Raw genomic sequence first — 20,203 nt, 5'->3', positions numbered from 1 at the left:
AAAAAAAAAAAAAAAAGAAGAAGAAGAAAGAAGAAATCAAAGGAAAGGGGCAGGCTTTGGGTGAATACAGGTAAGATTCCAGGCTTGAACTTTACTAGTTTCTGTTGCCAACTAGCAGCCAGTATCTAACCTTTTATTGACCCCCTTCACAGAAAAAAAAGCCTCTGTTTTCCTCCAAAATATGTAGCCCCTGAATTTTCATTTTCTTAAGATATGAGGTCTCACTTTTGCTCAGGCTGGTATTGAACACCTGAGCTCAAGCAATCCTCCCACCTTGGCCTCCAGAGTGCTAGGATTACAGGTGTGAGCCACTATGCATAGACTGTAGCTCCTAGATTAATGTGTAAGATATTTGTCTTCATTTTCTTCTGACATTATTAAGAGAATAACAGGAACATAAATTTGTATGCAACATATTGAGTGGCGTTTTATTCAAGAAGTTCTAATCTGTTCATTCATTAGATTTAAACATAATGTATGCTCATCAGAAAGTAAAAAGGTTATAAAATTTGGTCCTGAATTTATTCAAAGTTCCATGTGTCTCTCCAGCATTATAATTGTGTTTCCAAAACCATTCTCTGATGTAGAAGTACAGGCTTTATCCTAAGAAAGTTTCAGTTAGAGATTCAAAGATGATTCCTAATAAAGCAAAAATATGATTTTTTAAATGTAAGATTATTATTAACCACTTATAATGCTAGCCTCACCTTTCTAGTTTAGCAGACATCATTCCAACAGTTAAAATGAACAGGTAGGCTACAGGCTGATAGTAGCTTTAACATGAAAGTCATTCTCAGGAGTCAATGTGGATATATATTCTAACGAAAATAAGGTAGGTATAGTATGAGTGCAACACATTTCACGGAAAGAGGAAGTATATGCTTTGGATTCTGATTTGTCTGGTTTGTAATATTAGATCAAACCATTTTAACTATGTAGTTATTTACAAATTATTTAAATCTGAGGTCAATTTCCTATGCAATAATAGCTGTTCCTAATAATGTTGCAAATGTTAAATGAAATAATGTAAATAAAGCAACTAGGTGCTCTGAAAGGGTCTTTAAAATATTGACCAGATAATAGCGACAATTGTTTAGAGTAAAAGCATCTGTTTGGTTAACAATTAGACAAATAACTTTTTATCATCAAGTAGCTCTCTTCTGTCCAAACAATAAGAAAAGTACTTATCTTACCTGGGATGCCTATGTCTAATTTATCTTTCTGTGTTAGGTAGGCAGTGCATAAAATTAAACAGTGATTAATTTTACCAGAATAAAATCTCTTGGTTAATTCTCCCTATTTCTGTCACTTAAAAAATAGGTGAAATTTCCTAGGTAGGAACCCCAAGACTGTTAATTTTATTCTTTAGAAGAAAAAAAAGTCTTCAAATAAAAATGAAAGGCAACTATTCATACCCTTGAAACATTTAATTAACTAAAGTAATAAATGTTTAGAAAGAATCAATAAAAGCCTTGATGGATGCTTTGTCTTCACATCAGTCAGACGCATGGCCCCAGTTTTATTGAAGCTTTGGAGTCTTTTGTGTGCAAGGAAGGTGGCTGTACAATAGATTTGGAGCCTTACTTTGTTTAACTGGAGTGAACCAGTTTCTTTTTAATAGCAATTAAGACACCAAGAAAGTATGCATTAATTATTTGCTATAGGCTGTAAATGATATTTGAAAGCATAATTTCAATAAATTACAAACACTATATACTCTGATAATGTCAAGTCTTTGATAGTCAGCAATCTGTACAAAGTATTCATATCTCATAATCTTAATTTTCGTAGTACCTAGGGAAATACATTTTGTTTTGTTTTGTTTTGAGACAGAGTCTTACTCTGTTGACCTGGGTAGAGTGCTGTGGCGTCATCACTCACATCAACCTCCAACTCTTGAATGCAGGCCATCCTCCTGCCTCAGCCTCTCGAGTAGCTGGTACTATAGGTGCCCGCCACAGTGCCCATCTAGTTTTTGTGTTTTTGGCAGAGACAGGGTCTCAGTTTTGCTCAGTCTGATCTCAAAACTCCTGAGCTTAAGGGATCCACTCACCTCAGCCTCCTAGAGTGCTAGGATTATAGGCATGCGTCTGGCAACAAATTCATAATTTAACATATTTCAAGACTCTGATCTGTGTGTGTATATGATCTCAGGAAAAGGTCCCTGTGATCAGGGAGCTTAGGATTAACATGCAGAGTTGATGTTCATATATCAGTAGCCACTTGTAATAAGTTTTGGGGCCAAAAAGACACAACTTTGCCCCTGTATAACCTTTGACAAATCAATCTCAGTTTTCTCATCTTAAAAAAAGTAGGTTTTATAATGCAAACAACATGCACATTCTGTGAGAATTCTGCCAAGTTTAAATTCAATAGCATTTTCTTGGCGTGTGGTAAATAGATGTTCACTAAGCTTTGTGTAAGCCCCTTTTTCACTGTTGGATTGTTTTCTGTCATCTGCCTTTTCACTGTCACTTACACATCAGATTGATGATTGACTAGGATCCCTTCAACACCACTTACAACTGGTACTCTTTTATTCTTCATAAACTTACATCTATATCTGAAATTTGTCTATTTATGTGGCTCATAAGTTTATAGAAAGAATTCTGCTAAACAATCCTCAGCATAGATGGCCATCAATAATTAAAGGAATTAATAATAGATGAAGTCTGGTCCAAATTACACATAGGAATTTTAATGTTGTTTTTCATTTCCATTTTTATATTAATATATTTAGTATGTGATAACTGCCAATAGTAGAAACAATTAATATATTAAATCATGGAAGGAAATATCTAATATAGATTTATATACTTGATGTCATGGTTAACTCCATTGAAATAACTAAAAAAAAAAATTAACTCTTTTAAGCTATTTTAGCTTTTGTAATAATGGTAAAAAATTTTTTTACATGTTTAGTGTTAATTCATTTCTTAACATTCCCATACAAAATCTGTAACATGGTTTTGGTGCTTGGTTATAAACTTAAGTTAAAATAAATCATAATAGAAATATTTTGCTTTATATTTCCTTTTCAATCCATGTAACGGGTTATACTTAAATCCTATAGTATAGGATTTTTCAGAGATTAGTTAACACATAATTCTATAATTACCCCCCAAGTGTTTTCATATTCAGTATAATTATAAATTGATACTGGGTCAGTGGCTAAAATGTATAATTACTAATATATTCATGTCATAATTTTTTATGTAAAATACTAAAAATAGTTTTTGTTTCAGGCCTTTTTTTGTGGAATTACTAATAGCTCATATTAATTCAGGTAGCAGCAGTTAAATGTATCTTGTTTCTAAGCTTTTCATTTAAGACACTTTTCTTGCTGAGATCACCTCCTAGTGTGAAAGTTTTCCAAAGAAAATAGCACATCAATTCGAAAGTGTAATAGATTTGCAACCACAACATGCTATCAGCATGAAGAATGCTTTATTAGTCTCACTAACTCACTGAGTCACAGCGAGAATCATTACATATTTGTTCTTTTGTTTTCAATCAAAACATATAATTTATATTCTAATGTTGATTGCTTACTTGGGGCATGTTTAATTTTCTTATTTAAAATAATTTTCTTTAGGATGCATACCAGAATTAATTTTAGGCAGTAATAAAAGAAGAAGTACTTTGATAATCAGAGTCTAGAATGTTTTCTTTTTGTAATTGCATAGTATGTTACTGACTACAAAACATTTATAATCAAATTTATTATAATACCTTTATATTAGAAGCAAAATAATCAATTCATCTTGACCAAGTCCTGTATAATTCTTAGAAAATTTACAGCCCTCAGAATGGGAGAAGATATTTGCTAGTTATGTCTCCAACAAAGTTTAATAACCAGACTCCACCAAGAACTCAAATGTATTAGCAAGAAGAGAACAAGTGATCCCATCTCAGGGTAGGCAAGGGAATTGAAGAGAAACTTCTCTGAAGAAGACAGGCGCATGGCCTACAGATATATGAAAAAATGCTCACCATCATTAATCATCAAAGAAATGCAAATCTAAACTACTTTGAGATATCATCTAACACCAGTAAGATTAACCCATATTACAAAATCCCAAAATCACAGATGCTGGCATGGTTGTGAAGAAAAGGAACACTTCTACACTGCTAGTGGGAATGCAAACTAATACATTCCTTTTGGAAAGTCATCTAAAGAACACTTGGAGAACTAAAAATAGACCTGCCATTTGATCCTATAATTCCTCTACGAGGTATATATTCAGAAGACCAGAAATCACACTACAATAAAGATATTTATATCAGAATGTTTATTGCAGCCCAATTCATAATCACTAGGTCATGGAAGAAGCCCAAGTGCCCATCAACCCACGAATGGATCAATAAACTGTGGTATATGTACACCATGGAATACTATGCAGCCATAAAGAAAAATGGAGACTTTACCTCCTTCATGTTTACATGGATGGAGCTGGAAAATATTCTTCTTAGCAAAGTATCTCAAGAATGGAAGAAAAAGTATCCAGTGTACTCAGCCCTACTATGAAACTAATTTATAGCTTTCGTAGGAAAACTATAACCCAATTATAGCCTAAGAATATGGGGAAAGGGGAGAGGGAGGGGAGGGGAGGAGGTAGGGTGGGTGGAGGGAGGGTGATTGGTGGGATCGTGCCTATGGTTCATCCTGTAAGAGTACATGTGAATCTCTCTAAATGTAGAATATAAATGTCTTAGCACAATAACTAAGAAAAAGACACGAAGGCTATGTTAACCAGTTGGATGAAAGTATTTCAGATTGTATATAGAAATAGCACTCTGTACCCCATCATAGTATTAATGTACACAGCTATGATTTAATTTAAAAAAAAGAAAATTTACACACACCTACATGTGCCCACAAGGACTTTTTCTAGAATCATCCTTTTAAAAAACTAATAGATGAAATTACAAAAATACAAAGAAAGATGTTGAGTTTTAGCGAGTGATTCATTATGTGTATGTTTTATTAGATCTTAGCTGTTTAATTTTTTTAGTCAAGCCTTGAGACAAGCCTTTTTAGTTTTTGTTCTCATTTCTGCATTTTCATTCTCAGCTATAGCTTTGACTCATGCCTATAATCCCACCACTTTGGTAGGGTGAGGTGGGTGGATCACCTGAGCTCAGGATTAGAGACTAGGCTGAGCAAGAGCCAGACCCCATCTCTAAAAATAGCTGGACGTTATGACAGCCACCTGTAGTCCCAACTACTCGGGAAGCTAAGGCAAGAGCATTACTTGAGCCCAAGAATTTGAGGTTGCTATGAGCTATGACGCCATGGCACTCTACCAAGGGCAACACCATCTTAAAAACAACCCAAAAATACATTAATTAAAACTAGTCCTCCTAATAATACTTTTTACTTTCCTTATAACAGTTAAGTATTTTTGTGGTGGTTCAGCTCACACCCATAAAAGCATGTTGTAAAATAATGTTTCTTTCATCCCTTAGAAATTTTCTCTTTAATTATAATAGTAAGAATTCAGTATAGGGTATTTTTTTCAGCTGTAATGGTATTCTGCTCCTCCTGAATCTCAGTAAGAGACTTTTTCTATCATGTTGTTCTGTAGATCAAAAGCAACCACTGCTATAACCTTTGTCAAGGTGTGTGGTGCCTCAACTCTGACCAATATGTGGAATGTCACCTTCATTGTCACTACTTTGTCCTCGTCAGTTTCAAAGAAGGCAAAAAAGTTAGGGAGATGGCACAGTAAGCAGGAAAAAAAATTTTTTTTTCTTCTCTAAACAGAAAATTTGTAAAGGGAAAGATGATTTGTGGTGTTTGTGTGTGTGCATGCACACTGAATTTATTTAAATATTTAGAATTGATTCCAAGGTGCGGAAGCAACCCAAGTGCCCATCAACCCATGAATGGATGGACAAACTGGCATGTGTACACCATGGAGCACTATTCACCAGAAGAAGAGATAGGGATTCTTATGTTTACTTGGATGAAGTTGAAAGACATTCTTCTTAGTAAAGTATCTGAAGAATGTAAAAATATGTATCCAGTGTACCTAATAGTAATATGAAGCCAATAGATAAATAACTACATGCTTACAGGAAAGAAAAATGGGAGTATATTCTAGTGAGGTGGAGGGGAGAGAGATTATGCAAGTTAGATGAGAACCCACCAGCGTGAGGGTGTTCAGCACAACCCCTGTGTGAAGGGCTGAACTACAACTTGAACTTTATGTTAAAAACGAAACAATGCAACAGTCATTTGTACCTTCATATCAATCAGCAAATTGTTTTTAAAAAGTAAGAAACAGTCTTAAGTTTTCAACGTAAATTATCAATTGCTTTTTAAGTAGGAAAAAACTGGTCAGTTAGGGAAAATACTGACATATCTTTATGGTATAATGAAATAGAAGTCTTGAATCTTATTTGATGTGATAGCAAACATAGAAATCTTGAACGTTATTTGATGTAATAGAAATAAGAAAATATTTATGGAAAAAAATTAGTATTGAGATTTCCAGAAGAGTCTCTGCTAGTAGATAAAGAGAATAATTCGAGGTGGCTCATGTTTTTAGAAATTTGAATACAGGTAATAAATAGAAACAAAATTTTTAGGAGAAAAATGAATATATAAGAACTGCCCCAGCCAGAAAGGTTAAGAGTAGAGAGAGAACATTATCTGTAGTAGAAAGTCGGGGAACATTTTGGGGAGCTGTAAATGCCCCAGGTGAACCATAGCTAGACTTAGACATGGGTCAGAATCCTGAGTCTTGAGTTGAAAGAGAATCCTCCTAATGGAGGCACTTATAAAATAAGATACTGTGGTGTACAATATTTTAGAAGCAAATGGAAACATAGATACTATAGGACACAAGGATAGATTAGGACAACAAGGTACAGGCACCATAGGACACCCAGGGAGAGACACAGTCGGACACAAAAAGAACCCAAAGAGAGTAGATGCTGGTGTCTGATTTGGACATAAAGGCCAATAAACACAGTAGTTACTTAAAGGAAGTCACAGCGACATTAGAAAGGATGAGGGAACCAATTAGGGAAAACCTTACCAATGAGTGAAATTGAAAGAGAAAAATAAGAAAAGGGGGGTGTTAAAAGCAAAAATATTAAGAGATGACATAAAATGATGAAATGTTGAAGCCATCTGACTCCAGTCCGATGGATAGAGCTTTGTACTGTTCAGTTCCACTTGTGCTAAATACTTATAGTAAGTTACCCACAGTGACCTTCTAAGCAGGAGTCTTTGGATTGGTTTTCTGATTCGGTATACAATGTTGATGGAAGTCTAACTTAAAACTTAAGCTAAGAAACTAATATGCTAATACCTTAGTGCAATGGTTCCTGGGTCAGCCCCTCCAGTTGCTGGGGTTTCACCCCAGACCTGCTGTGTTTTATCAGGCCCTCTGGAGATGCTGATGGAAGCTAAAGCGTGAAACCCTCTGTTTTAGTGTGTAGGAACCGTCTCTAAGTAACCCCCAGGCTCGTATTTCTTCTTAAGTTCACAAACCCTGCTAAAACCTGCTGTTTCCTAACGGTCAGGCCCAACCGTTTGCATGTAAGATATAGTTAACTATGGTACCTTGTGCAGGTTGGTGCAGATGCTAGTGTGGGTGGGCTTCTTACTGAAAGTTCACGGCAGCCTCTGCAGTCTTCATGAACAGAGCTTCTGAGGGTCAGCATCTAGATTTCTTTCTAAATAGCTAGGCATTTGAGCACAGTGAGTAATTGTACTAGATATCTACTGAGAATCAGATTCCAAAAGGTAAAGAAAACAGGGGAACCCAGCCTAGAATAGGAGTGGGCAATTTTCTATACAGGCTTTCTTTAGTTTTCTGTTTAATAGGTGCTAGAAATTGTCCATTTCATTTCAGCATTATCTAAAGCACTTCTTTTAACACTGCTTTTCCAGTTTTTAATTCATTATAAATGTACTGCTAAATATGCCTTTAATAGGTAAACCAGTTGGGGCTTAAAATTCTGAATTTGATAGTGAGCATTCTGAAGACTCTGGTAAGCACAACTTTCAAGTGTTTAAGGGGCTTGGGTAATAGGTGACACCTTTCAGGTGCATCACTTGTTTCTCATACATATTGACAAAGATTCTGGCCTGTTTTACTTTCTGTGGTATTTAATAAATTTACTCTTTAAATTGTGGATTACAAGTAACTGAGTGATAATAGACAATATGGACGGCAACACACAATAACAATTAAAAGTTATGTATTTAACAATTTTTTAAAATATCTTAAGAGGAAGTGTAGGCAAACCATCCCTTGTCTTGGCATCACTAAGTGAGTAAAACTATTTTGAACTCAGTAGTTAGTTTTAGCCTTCATATATTCCCAGGTAAATTTAATCCACAAGTGTGTGATTCATTTGCTTCAGATCTGAAAATGTCATTTTTGGAAAAGTCGTTTGATGTTGAGGAAATCTTGTAAGACCTTTAATAAGCCTCTCAAATCCAGAAAGTTATTTTTTGCCAGAGGAAAAGCAACCTGTGCCTTAAAATTTCCTTTGCTAGTAAGTGAGAGCTTTGGATGTTGAAAAGGTCATAGATTTGGTCAAACATAGTTGGTCTTCCTTCTCATTGGCACATTGGTTTTAAAATCAGAGCATCTAATTTGAAGAAAGCAGTCTCTATTCAATTGCTGTGTCTACATATGTCTGTAGAAAGCAGGACAGCAAGACATTTTATTTAAACAGTTCACATTTGGTTTAATGTAAGACTTTCTTTGTCCAACGAAGAATGTAAGAGGACGAAGGAAACATCGATGCCTCCATGCAGTGGTCTCTTCTCTCTGTAAGATAGATAATAATGGATGTTATTAAACAACAGAAATATTTTATATGTCTCTATTCGTCAATAATAAAGGTTTCAACAGTGCCGCAGGGCCAGAAGCAGAATGCTAATATCTACTATGCTATCTCTATTGTAATCGTTGCTCTGTTAATTTCTAAAAAGGTTTCTCATTCTGTATAAAGCCCTCAAGAAAACAGTTTTCTTTGAAGGATAACCACTCACAAAGTTAATCTGAGTAAAATTTCATTCAGTAGTTGCTTATTCCTGACTTTTACTTCCTGTTCTAATATTCCATTGAGGAAATGACTCAAACCATGTTGAATATAATGCTATAACATACTTTTCAGGGATGCATTTCATTTGGGTCCCTATAACTTTTTTTTTTTTGAAACAGTGTCTCACTCTGTCACCCTGCATAGAGTGCCGTGGTGTCATCATAGCTCACAGCAGCCTCAAACTCTAGGCCTTAAGCCATCCTCCTACCTCAGCCTCCCCTGGGTAGCTGGGCCCCTTTAATTTCCAACTTATTAAACCATGTCTTTGGTATTACAGGTAACATGATTATAATTAAGCCCTTGAACTAAACACTTGTATTAACCCATCTTATAAGCTTATAAATTATTCTCACATTTAATTTTGTTAGGATCTTTTTAAATGAGCACTAATATATTGTTATTATATATTATTACAACATAGAAAAACACATTTACATTTACTCCAAAAATCTGATTATTTTGCCACTGAAAATCTTACTATGGTACATTTTGCAGTTATTATTTTAAAAAACAAAATCAGTCAAAAGTGAAGAGGCTCTGGAACAAAGCATACCTGGGGTGAGAGATGGTGGGTACACATTTAAAAACAAGTAAATCATAAGAAGCCGTTGTAACTGGCCTAGGATAGGAGAAGACAGAGGTTATGACAGACATGGAGAGGTATCAGTACACAGTGCAGGCTTGGTATTTAAAACACGTTTCACTTGAGAGCAGAAGAAGTTTGGAAATGAAATGTTACTTTTGCATCTTCTCTATCTGTTTCAAATAGAGAGGAGGAAGGAGGAAGTTGATAAATAAGAACAAAGAACTTCTCTAGCAAAAAAGAAAAAAATAATAATGCTGTGAAGGAGTGAATTCAGGATTCGCTGACAAGTTGAACTAGGGAGGAGAAGCAGGCAGGAGAGAAGAGTAATTGTTACCCAATGTTGTGCCAATTACTCTTAGCTGAGGCATAGAGTTGCTAAGCACTGATGAGAAGGCAGGGACAGGAACAGCAAAAACGATGAGGACATTCAGCCTTTGTCTTTACTAATATCACATGTGTCCATGCCCCACATTATAGAACCTCTGAAAGGTGACCTCCATGAGGCTGTACCAAACTGGTTACCATACAGAAGTGTTCCTGGTAAGGATCGGGCCTGTCCAGTCTGTGTTTTTATTTATTTCAGATTTATATAAGGGAGTATATGATTATTTGCATTTGTTAGGTCCAGTCCAAGTTGTAGCTGAGCTGTTCACTGAGGAAATATGCCATATACCCCTACATTATGCCCAATAGGTGAGATCTCACCAAACCCTCTCCCTCCTCCCACCTTCCTACCTTCCTTGAATTGTTTTTCCCTCATATGGGCCTGTGGTTGTACATCTACTAGTTTGATATTAGGATTGAATACACTGGATACTTGCTTTTCTATTCTTGGGATACTTTACTAAGAATGTGTTTCAACTGCATTCAGGTAAACACAAAAGAATGTAAAGTCTCTGTCTTTTTATGGCTGGCTAGTATTCCATATACACATATCACAGTTTATTAATCCATTCCTGGGTTGGTAGGCACTTAGGTTGTTTTCACATTTGACAATTGTGAATCAAGCTGCTGTGAACATTTGAGTGCAAATGCCTTTTTTGGTGAAATGATTTTTCTCTTCTGGGTAGATGCCTAATAGTGGGATGGCAGGTTCAAATGAAAGGTCTACTTTGAGTTTATTGAGGACGCTCCAGACTTCTTTCCAAAGAGACTGTATTAGTTTGCAGTTCCATCAACAATGTCAGAGTGTTCCCTTCTCTCTACATCTGTCCCAGCATTTACAGCTTTGGGACTTTTTAACCTGGGTTATTCTCACTGGGGTTAGGTGATATCTCAGGGAGATTTTAATTTGCATTTCACTGATGATTAGGGACAATGAGCATTTTTCTTATGTTTGTTGGCCGTTCTTGTGTCTTCTTCAGAGAAAGTTCTGTTCATATCTCTTGCCTGGTGGTAGATGGGATTGTTTGCTCTTTTTCTGTTGATTAATTTGAGTTCTCTGTAGATTCTAGTTATCAACCTTTTGTCAGATTGTTACCACAGAGGCTGTATTAGTTTGCAGTCCAACCGTATGGAAGTGTTCCCTTCTCTCCTCACCCACCCCAGCATCTGCATCAGAGAAATACAAATCGAAGCCACCTTGAGTAATCTCCTACCCCAGTGATAATAGCCCATATCACAAAGTCTCAAAGCGTGTCCAGTCTATGAAAATTAGGTCAGCGTAAGGCTATGGTCAGTGTAGGGAGGTGGTCAACTATGGAGGTTCTACTGAATAAGCTAGAGCAGAGGCCGAAATGGAAAGGTTGGACTTAAAGCAGATCAACAAAGAGACAAATCTTTCAACTTACAAAGAGCAACTGTTGCTTGTGCTTAATAACAACCCGACCCTTCGCATTTATGCTGTGGCTATGAGTGTACTCGGCATTACAGGGTGATGACGTGGGGCTGTGCCACGGTCCTTGCTTGTCGGTGGTGTTGTTAAATAGCATACCCCTCAAGATTCCAGAGCCACAAAGCAAGCACGCGGTGTTCAGTGACCCTCAGCACGAGCTGTCTTTTGGGCTTTGAAATGGATTTTCCTCATCTCAGTCTCTGATAGTTGCTCTTCAAGGGTGCCCCTCTAGTTCATCGCCAGAGTGAAAAACAGTAGCACATATAGCCCAGGAGCCAGAGGCAGGCGCCAAGCAGGGCGTCATTAACAACCTCAGAACAAAAGGTGCGCTCTGTGTTAGAAAAGCTGCCGCAGCTTTACTGCGGATACAGCGGGGAATAGTCCCACAGGCTCACTTTTTTTATGCCCAAATATGGTCTGAGAAGTAAAGAAAATTTCTGCCTTTATTCCACAAGCCTCATGTGGATGCCAGGTCAAAACCATGTGTTTTTGATAGTAATTTGTGGAGAATTTTTGTACATGAGAAACATATTCCCAAAGCTGTAGGACTTGGCAAGAGTCACAGGGCAGGGGAGAGAGAATAATGACACACAGAAATGTGTGCTTTCTGCAGAATTAGGTGGTAAGTAATTTTCTTGAGTACTTTTCATGCGCTGAGTTACAGTGTTCGTTTATCTCTACATTAAATATTTGCGGACTTCTAAACGGATAGTATGTGTTGGACCTTGAGAGAGGTAAAAAGAAGTCCTGGGCTTAAAGGTACACATTGATCACAATACACGCTTTGTTGTGTTTCATATATTGCCATGGAAGGCGCATTGTTGCCTTTGGAAAGGTTTCCTGCGTGAACCCTAAAACTAATGGAGTTCTACAAAACATTTTCTGCAATAGAAAATATGCTGACGTAGACCTTTCCTACTAAGTCTAAGAGATTTTTACATGTATATTTTGAGGCTTGATTTTATTGGAAAGACCTAGTCCCTCACACAAATGACACCCTTTGTTTGTAAACCATGTCAAAATACATCAATCTAAACAATCTTTACTCTAATTCTTTCTTGGATACTAGAAAGCCATATGAATATACTGAAGACCAAAGATCTGAACACCTAAATCCCTGGTCCTTTGGCACCTCTCACTAGGCTTTCTAACCTTTCCCTACTTACTTTGAACACATATCACCAAGGCCTCAGCTGATTCCTTTCTGATATAGGTAGGCAGAGGGGAGGAAAGGAACTGAGATACAAAGTCTTGGCAGAGCAATTCTCTTTTTTCTTGTAGCAGCAAAAGTACCTTTATGTGTGAAATAAATTGGAAGGTCAAGGTGAGGTTTTCAGTTCTACTATTAGTGAATAATGTATCTTAGAATATTAAATCTTAGTTTTTAAAAATATCTCAAACTTGGATTTTCCGCTAAAAATAATTATCGTATAGCCACTTAAGCCTAGTTCTTAAAGGCATTCCCTGCCAGAATCACCAATCACGTCATATATTGATATCTCAAATGAGGGGGGATTGTTTTGTTTTAAGACACAGTCTCACTCTGTCTCCCTGAGTAGAGTGCTAAGGTGTCATGGCTCACAGAAACCTCAAACTCTGGGACTCAAGCGATCCCCTTGCCTCAGCCTTCTGAGTAGCTAGGACTATAAGTAGCTACTAGTTTTTCTATTTTTATAAGTAGAGACGGGGTCTCACTCTTCCTCGGACTGGTCTAAAACTCTTGAGCTCAAGGGATCCACCCACCTCTGCCTCCCAGAGTGCTTGGATTATAGATGTGAGCCACCATGCCTGGCTCATATCTCAAATTTTGGAATGGAAACGGATATCTAGTTTTAAGTCAGCATCTGTCAAAATCATCATCCCATGTTTCTAGTGTTGCAGCTAAGGTCAGAATCTTTGGAGTCCCCTAGTTCAGTTCCCATTTCCCATTGGGAAGTGACTTAACCCACTTTCAGTCAAGCTGCAACACATTCTCCAGGAGTGCTTTTCATTTTGTTCCATGTAATCTCCAACTTTCATTGACTTAGTTTTACTTTATGTACTTTATGATGATTTGTATTTATTAGATGTGGCTTTTTGGCAAGGCACTTAACTTTTATGAGGCTCATTTTTCTCATCTGCACAATGGTTCCTGGTCTCCCCCCCCACCACATGTTTTTATTGAGCAGCTAGTATGTGCCAAGACCCTTGTTTCAGTTCTGGAAACACAGAGGTGAGGAAGTCCTTACCAAGAAGAGGAACAATAGACTTGTGCGGTGGGTATATCATTCTTAGACTGTCAACTATAAATACAACGTTTTTGTTATATTTCTCTTTATGTTAAGCCCTCATTCCTATCTTTTTCTTCAGACATTTTGGAACCCTCCCTTTACCTGAATCTCTGAGCATAGGGAGAGTCCAGTGTCTGGGTCTTCTTGGCCAAGACGCTGTGTTTGGGAGCCGTTTTGCTCATTGCTGACCCCCATGTTGCGGTTGAGATGGCCTGCCTTCCCATCTGTGCAGCCTGTCAGGTCCAGGGGCACCCTCTGCTGCCTTCTGTGCTACTCTTGCAGCTACGGAAATAATTCTGCTTCTTGAAAGCTACACGGAGGCATAGCAATCTCAGTGAGGCTCTCTTTGACGGTGTTACCTGTACACCTCAGGCACTAATTTCTCTTTGGGATCCTGTTATCTCCTCTGGTTTGGGTCCAAATTTTCAGGCACAGGTTTCCTTGGCTGTCAGACCCTCTGCGTACACTTTGCACTGTCTCCTTCTCCAGGATTCAGCCAGGGAACCCAGGAATAGGGCCAGGTCTCTGAGACAAGTAAATCCCTCTCTCAGCTGTTCCTATTTCTCTGATCCTAGCCCTTAATATAATGACCTATTTTATTATCTAAGGCAGTGGTTCTCAACCTTCCTAATGCCATGATGTATTTTCATTGTTACAAAGGGGTCGCAACCCACAGGTTGAGAACCCTGCTGGAAGGGGAGCCTTTACTTGGTACATTCTTTTTCTTTTAGACTTTAGAGGTACATTCCCAAAAGGATAATATTCTTTATTTCTGCTTTCTTCCAGAGGGTTTTCATTATGCCAACACATAGGGTGAGGAAATCTGTCACAGGCTATGGACCTGTATACCCATTGTTACTTGAGTGTCACTTGTTTCTGTATACATAGCTTTGTCAGGTAGCTCTCTCTGCTGTTTCTCTGCTCTCTAGCACAGAATGGAAGCAGTGGAAGGGCCTCAGACTTCTCTGGAGTCTTGCCCCTTCCCCAGATGCCGCCCACAGAGAATGACCAGAATCCTCTGCTCCTGTCAGCTCCCCCTGGGATCTCCACCTGCTCCGAACCTGAAGCTATTCTCCCAGTCTGGAGGGAAACATCTTTTATTCTCCCTTCCCACCCCCAAGCCTTCTGGTTATACCCCAGGCCACTCCATTTTCCCCAGCAGTCTTGAGCTTTCAAAAACCAAAGGAAGACTCATCTTACTTTATTTCTGCCAGAGGCAATGGAATAAAACAAGGGAGGGATTGAGAGAGCAGACCAAACACAGAAAGAAAAAAATATATATCAAGAGGAAAAATACACCCTTTAAACAGTATTTCACAAATTTAACCTGCCACACAAGTAAATAAATAATAAGGTAGCAGACTGTAATATCCATTGTGAAGAAAATGAACATGACCAGTACAATGGAGAGTGAAGGGAATAGGGCTTTGGTTTGGGTAATCAGGTGGTGACATCTCAGCTGAGACTTGGAAAATATAATACAACAGTAGTACATAGCATGTAGGAAGTACTCAGGAAAAGGCAGGGATTGATGAAGCCGACACAATGGATAGCTAGTGCAAGCCAGTGATTGTGGGGCGCCTTCCAAAGCCAAGCTGATCATAAAGCCCACTCTGTACAGTGACATAGTGAATCATTTCACAATAATAGGAAATTGCAATCCTTTCCTTACGCTTTACAAAGGTGATTGGCCCTGTGAAATGTATACTTTAGTGTATGTCAGGAATTTTTTAGGGTGGAACTTCCAAAAAGATTAATAGTAGGATCTCCATCTACCTTTTCCAACAGGAGTGCTTATATATCCTTCAGGCTGCTTTTTTTAGATCTTCTAATGAATCTAAAAAAAAGTTAGTGGTGTTTTGCCTCCTGCTCATTCGTTATGCATCATCATAAAACAATGAGGATCTAGATTAGGGGCCACCTATAGCTCACAGACACGTTCGTCCCTGCTACCTGTTTCTGTCCTGCTTGTAAGAATGGTTTTTATATTTTTAAATAATTGACAGCTTGAAACAAAAAGGATTTAATGGCATAGAAGAATTCTATGGAAATTAAATTCTATGAAATTAAAATTTCAATATCCATAAATCAAATTTTATTGGGACAGAATTATTTATGCACTGTGTATGGCTCCTTTCGTGATATAATAGCAGGGTTCAATGATACAATAGGAAAAGCCAAAAATATTTACTCTCTGGTCCTCTACCAAGAAAGTTTACTGATGCCTTACCCAAATGATCAGGTTACTTCTTAGTGTGATATAATCAATCTTCTCTTCTGGATTACACACCAGTGTGGAGGAAAATCACCAATACCAAATTTGTAAACCAGTGAATTAATTTCATATGCATTGTTTTTTATGATACTATATTTTGAATTGAGATCTAAAGCCTTTAGATAGCAATTTTTAGTCTTTTGGAATATAGGTTCTGATACATGAATTTCGTACTGTGCCAGATGCTAATATAAACACTTATATATATGATTTCTCTTAGTCCTCAAAAAATACCTATTGAGTAGGTACTGCTATTGTGCCCACTTTATAGATAACAAAACCAAAACACAGAAAATTTGAGTAAGTCACCAAACAAGCAGCTAATTACAAGTGAAGTCTGTATTTGAACCGAGAGTCCAGTTCCAAAGCCCTTAGTAATAAGGTGACCAGATTTTAACATTGGTAAAGTGGGACACCATTGACGGGGTGGGGAGGGCTTCCTAAATTAAAAATTTGGTCTATATGGAGCAACAAAAATTTTCATAGAACATAAAAATAGTATTGTAATTTTTTTTAATTTCAACATCAGTTAGATTTACAAATATAATACATTAAAAAATTATGTATAGTATTATTTTATTCTTTGGCATATTTCTCATTTGAGTGAATTTTTTTTTAGTAGATTGCTGTTGTTGTTTAAAAGGTCATGAAATTTTTCACAAGAATTTGTTAAATTATATTTCACACATAAAATGGCTTTCAAAGTCTCAACACTTAATTGCGATTTTTCTGATGTCTACACTTTATTTACGGTAGAAAAAATGTGTTCAGTCGCAGCATTAGTTCCTGGTAAGAACAGCGCATATCCCACAGTTTTTAGTGCATTATTGTATGGAACATGGTTTGTTTCAAAATGATGAAATATTTTTAACCATTTGTTCTCTATTGTGATTTTTGCTGATGCCCAAGATTTAACCTTTTCCTTATCAATATATTTTTTTAATAATGATTCCTCGTAAGTCATGTCACTTTGAAGGCCGGCGCTAGACTTTTTGCCGCCACTATAAAGTATAAATAATATGAGTACTATCTGCTAAATTCATGAAATAAATCAATAAATTACTTACCTAAATTATCTGAATAGCTGATTTGTTGACATCACTTGTTTAACTAGCACTAGCACGCAGTACGATGTGTATCGTCTGAGAGATAGTTACAAAATGTTTTTGTGGTTGCCAATGCCAAAAAATGCCATTGTTCATTAAGTCCAAACAATTGTGGTCGAATTCTAACAACTGATCAACAATGCGAACTGTGATAAGCAGTTCTCAACAATTATTTGTTATTATTAAAGTTTAACATTATAAAATTAACAAAAATAATATAAAACGCATATCCTGGTGAAATAGCCACATGGCAGCTGAAAACCATATATTCTCTTCTTGTTCTCCTGCTGTTCCCTAGCTTGTGCATTCTTTCCAAAAATCGGGACTTTTTAAAAAAGCCACAGGACAAATTGTTAAAAAGCCCGATGTCTGGTCACCTTACCACCCCAGGTAGGAATGTGGCAGAAGGTGCCCATGCTGTCTCTAGCACGTAACTCAGTTCAGGCTATAAACTTTACAATTAGCTTTATAAGTAATTCAGTGAGGGACAATACTATTCACAGTATAGTCACTAGTACAATTTATAGATGTAGTAACTTGTGGATGAAGAGGATCCAGCCAATATGCAGAGATGGGGACAGGTCTACCAACCTTTATTGGTCAAAAAGCCAGCCGTTATAGAGAACAGTGAGAGTAGCCTCTTCCAGAGACTATTTTCTTCCATTTCCAAAGCCACAGTTTTAGACATAAAAGTTCAAAGCAAAAACCACATTAACCCTTACTTTAAATAATAATCAGCACATCTCAGTGATCTATTACAGCATTTCTGATTCAAAAGTCAATTTCCTAAATCAGTTCTCTTAAACTGCTCAAGATAGACATTTTTTAGGGTGAGAGGTAAATTTACAAATCAGTAAGAATGGAAGAAATGAGGTGAAGGTCAGTAGGTCCTAAGCTGACCAGACCAGCTGTGTTATCTTGGCCCTAGCCTAAGTCCATCCTATTCTCACTACACACTTTCTCTTACCTAGGAGTATAGTATAATGTGAAATTTTGCCGTTCAACTTCCCACTTCTGTTAATCCCTTAACTCATTTGATATGGTCAATCTTTTTCTATTACACAGTAAAATAAGTACATGAATATTAAAACTATAAGTATTTAACTATGTATCATATTAAATTATCTTGCATAAATAAATATCAGACCACACCAGAGTAGAATATTCATAGACATAGAAAACCTCCCAAATATGAAGGAGAGAGCAGTGTGGACTACATTTGATGTCTTAGAAGGAAATATAATAGATGTTGGGATGAAAAGTAGATACACAAGTTATCTGCATAATATTAAATGTAAACACGTGGTACATTTTTGAAATTTGAAGCCTGTATTGTTAATCGGAATCTAAAGGAAAGTCGTTCGCAGTGCTCTCTTCGTGTGTATCATTTAAGTTTTGCTTACACATTTTAAGGTAAGAAAGATACAAACTTTTAGTGGCAGTTTGCTCCACTACTGTGTGGCTCAGTTGTTAGAGTCTTTCTGTATTTTACCCAAAATCTGATCCATTGACCCCTTTTTTTTTTAAGCTGGCGTTTAGAGCGTTTTGTGATTACTAACCATCCTTCCCTCCCCCAGCAGATTTACCTTCTGATTACATTTCCGTTATCTATGACAACGTTTCTGATTTGAATCAATTTCCTAAACTATTCAAGATGGACATCTTTAGGGTGGGAGGTGAATTTATAAAACACGAAGAATGGTAGATGGGGTGAAAGTTGGTAGGACCTGAATGGTCCAGACCACTGTGTGGTGTCAGCCCAACCTGCCTGGCTCCACCTGAGTTCCACAGCATGTGCTCTCATTTGTATCTGACCCTGTGCTTTTTCTTCTGCACAGGCATTTCCTATTCAAAACAGGGACAGGGACAACGCCACTGTTCAGTACAGCAACCCCAGGATACACCATGGCATCTGGCTCTGTTTATTCACCGCCTACTCGGCCACTACCTAGAAATACTCTCTCAAGAAGTGCTTTCAAATTCAAGAAGTCTTCGAAGTACTGCAGCTGGAAGTGCACGGCCCTGTGTGCCGTAGGCGTCTCGGTGCTCTTGGCAATACTCCTGTCTTACTTCATAGGTAAGAACACGTTTCTATTATTATTTGGTTTATAAATTAGGACATGACCTTGTTTTGTTAGTTTCACGTATTTATTTCATCGAGAAGTTATATTATGAGGCTATGGTTTGTGAGGGAGGTGTTAGTAATGATATATGAGGGTATTTGAGGTCATTTTAGCACACGTGGATAAATAGAGAAGCTGGCTGTGTAGGTGGTTCATTTCCATAAAGAGGAGGTTATATTCTTAGACACAAACTAGAGTACACGTGTGCCTTTGGTTTATCCCTCCTAAAACATAGGTCGTGATAGGTATGGAAAAGCTCAGCTGCTCTGTAGGTGCTGCTCAGGAGAAGAAGAGAATTCTCTAGGCTGAGATTAAGATATAAAAGTCTAAGTTTATTTTTATATCCGGGGAAGAGATGAGAAAGGGAGATCAGGGAGTGAGAGATGGGAAGATGGATGAAAGAGGAAGAGAAAAGGAGTCAGAGAAGGGGGGCATGCGAAAGAAAGAAAGGAAGAATCCCTCCCCAAGGTCCAGGGAGTGAAATTAAGAGTTCACACAGTGTTGTGACTGAATGCTGTGTCCCATCTTCCCTCAGGCAAGGTTAAAGGCAGACGTTTACCAAGTGTTTGCCATCCTTAGGCCTAACTGTTCACCCTTCCCTCCTGGACACTCAGGAATCATGTGAGACTTACAGGAACAAACTGTAAAAGATAAGGGAGCATGGGAAAGAGAATTTACACTTACTTTTGGTCTGTTGGGTTCCTCAGGGTTTGTAAAACTAGAAATCCACATGGCTGGTGGGGTTGGGGGCCCAATAGCAAGAGAAAGAAAGCAGGCAGAGAGACAGATTTTAGGCTTTATTGGAAAACTATGACTTAATAATTTTTCTATTATTTCACTATAAAAAGTGACCCTCCTTGGCTCAGCGCCTATAGCTCAACCGGCTAAGGCGCCAGCCACGTACACCTAAGGTGGCGGGTTCGAATCCCCAGCCCGG

The 20,203-nt window shown here is 37.5% G+C and overlaps 1 protein-coding gene across 1 annotated transcript in view; it reads left to right on the top strand.

The window, feature by feature from the left end:
• Positions 1–20,203, top strand: part of TENM3 (teneurin transmembrane protein 3) — a 199,871-nt gene that overhangs the window by 6,652 nt on the left and 173,016 nt on the right. The window contains exon 2 of the mRNA XM_023514908.1: positions 18,982–19,220. Within this exon, the coding sequence (XP_023370676.1) occupies positions 19,049–19,220 (172 nt within the window). The 5' untranslated portion in view covers positions 18,982–19,048. The remainder of the gene's footprint in view (positions 1–18,981; positions 19,221–20,203) is intronic.

The sequence above is a fragment of the Otolemur garnettii genome, unplaced genomic scaffold (assembly GCF_000181295.1).
Source record: "Otolemur garnettii isolate 467f Iridium unplaced genomic scaffold, OtoGar3 scaffold00061, whole genome shotgun sequence".
Taxonomy (NCBI): domain Eukaryota; kingdom Metazoa; phylum Chordata; class Mammalia; order Primates; family Galagidae; genus Otolemur; species Otolemur garnettii.
This window is presented reverse-complemented; position numbering and strand designations above follow the sequence as displayed.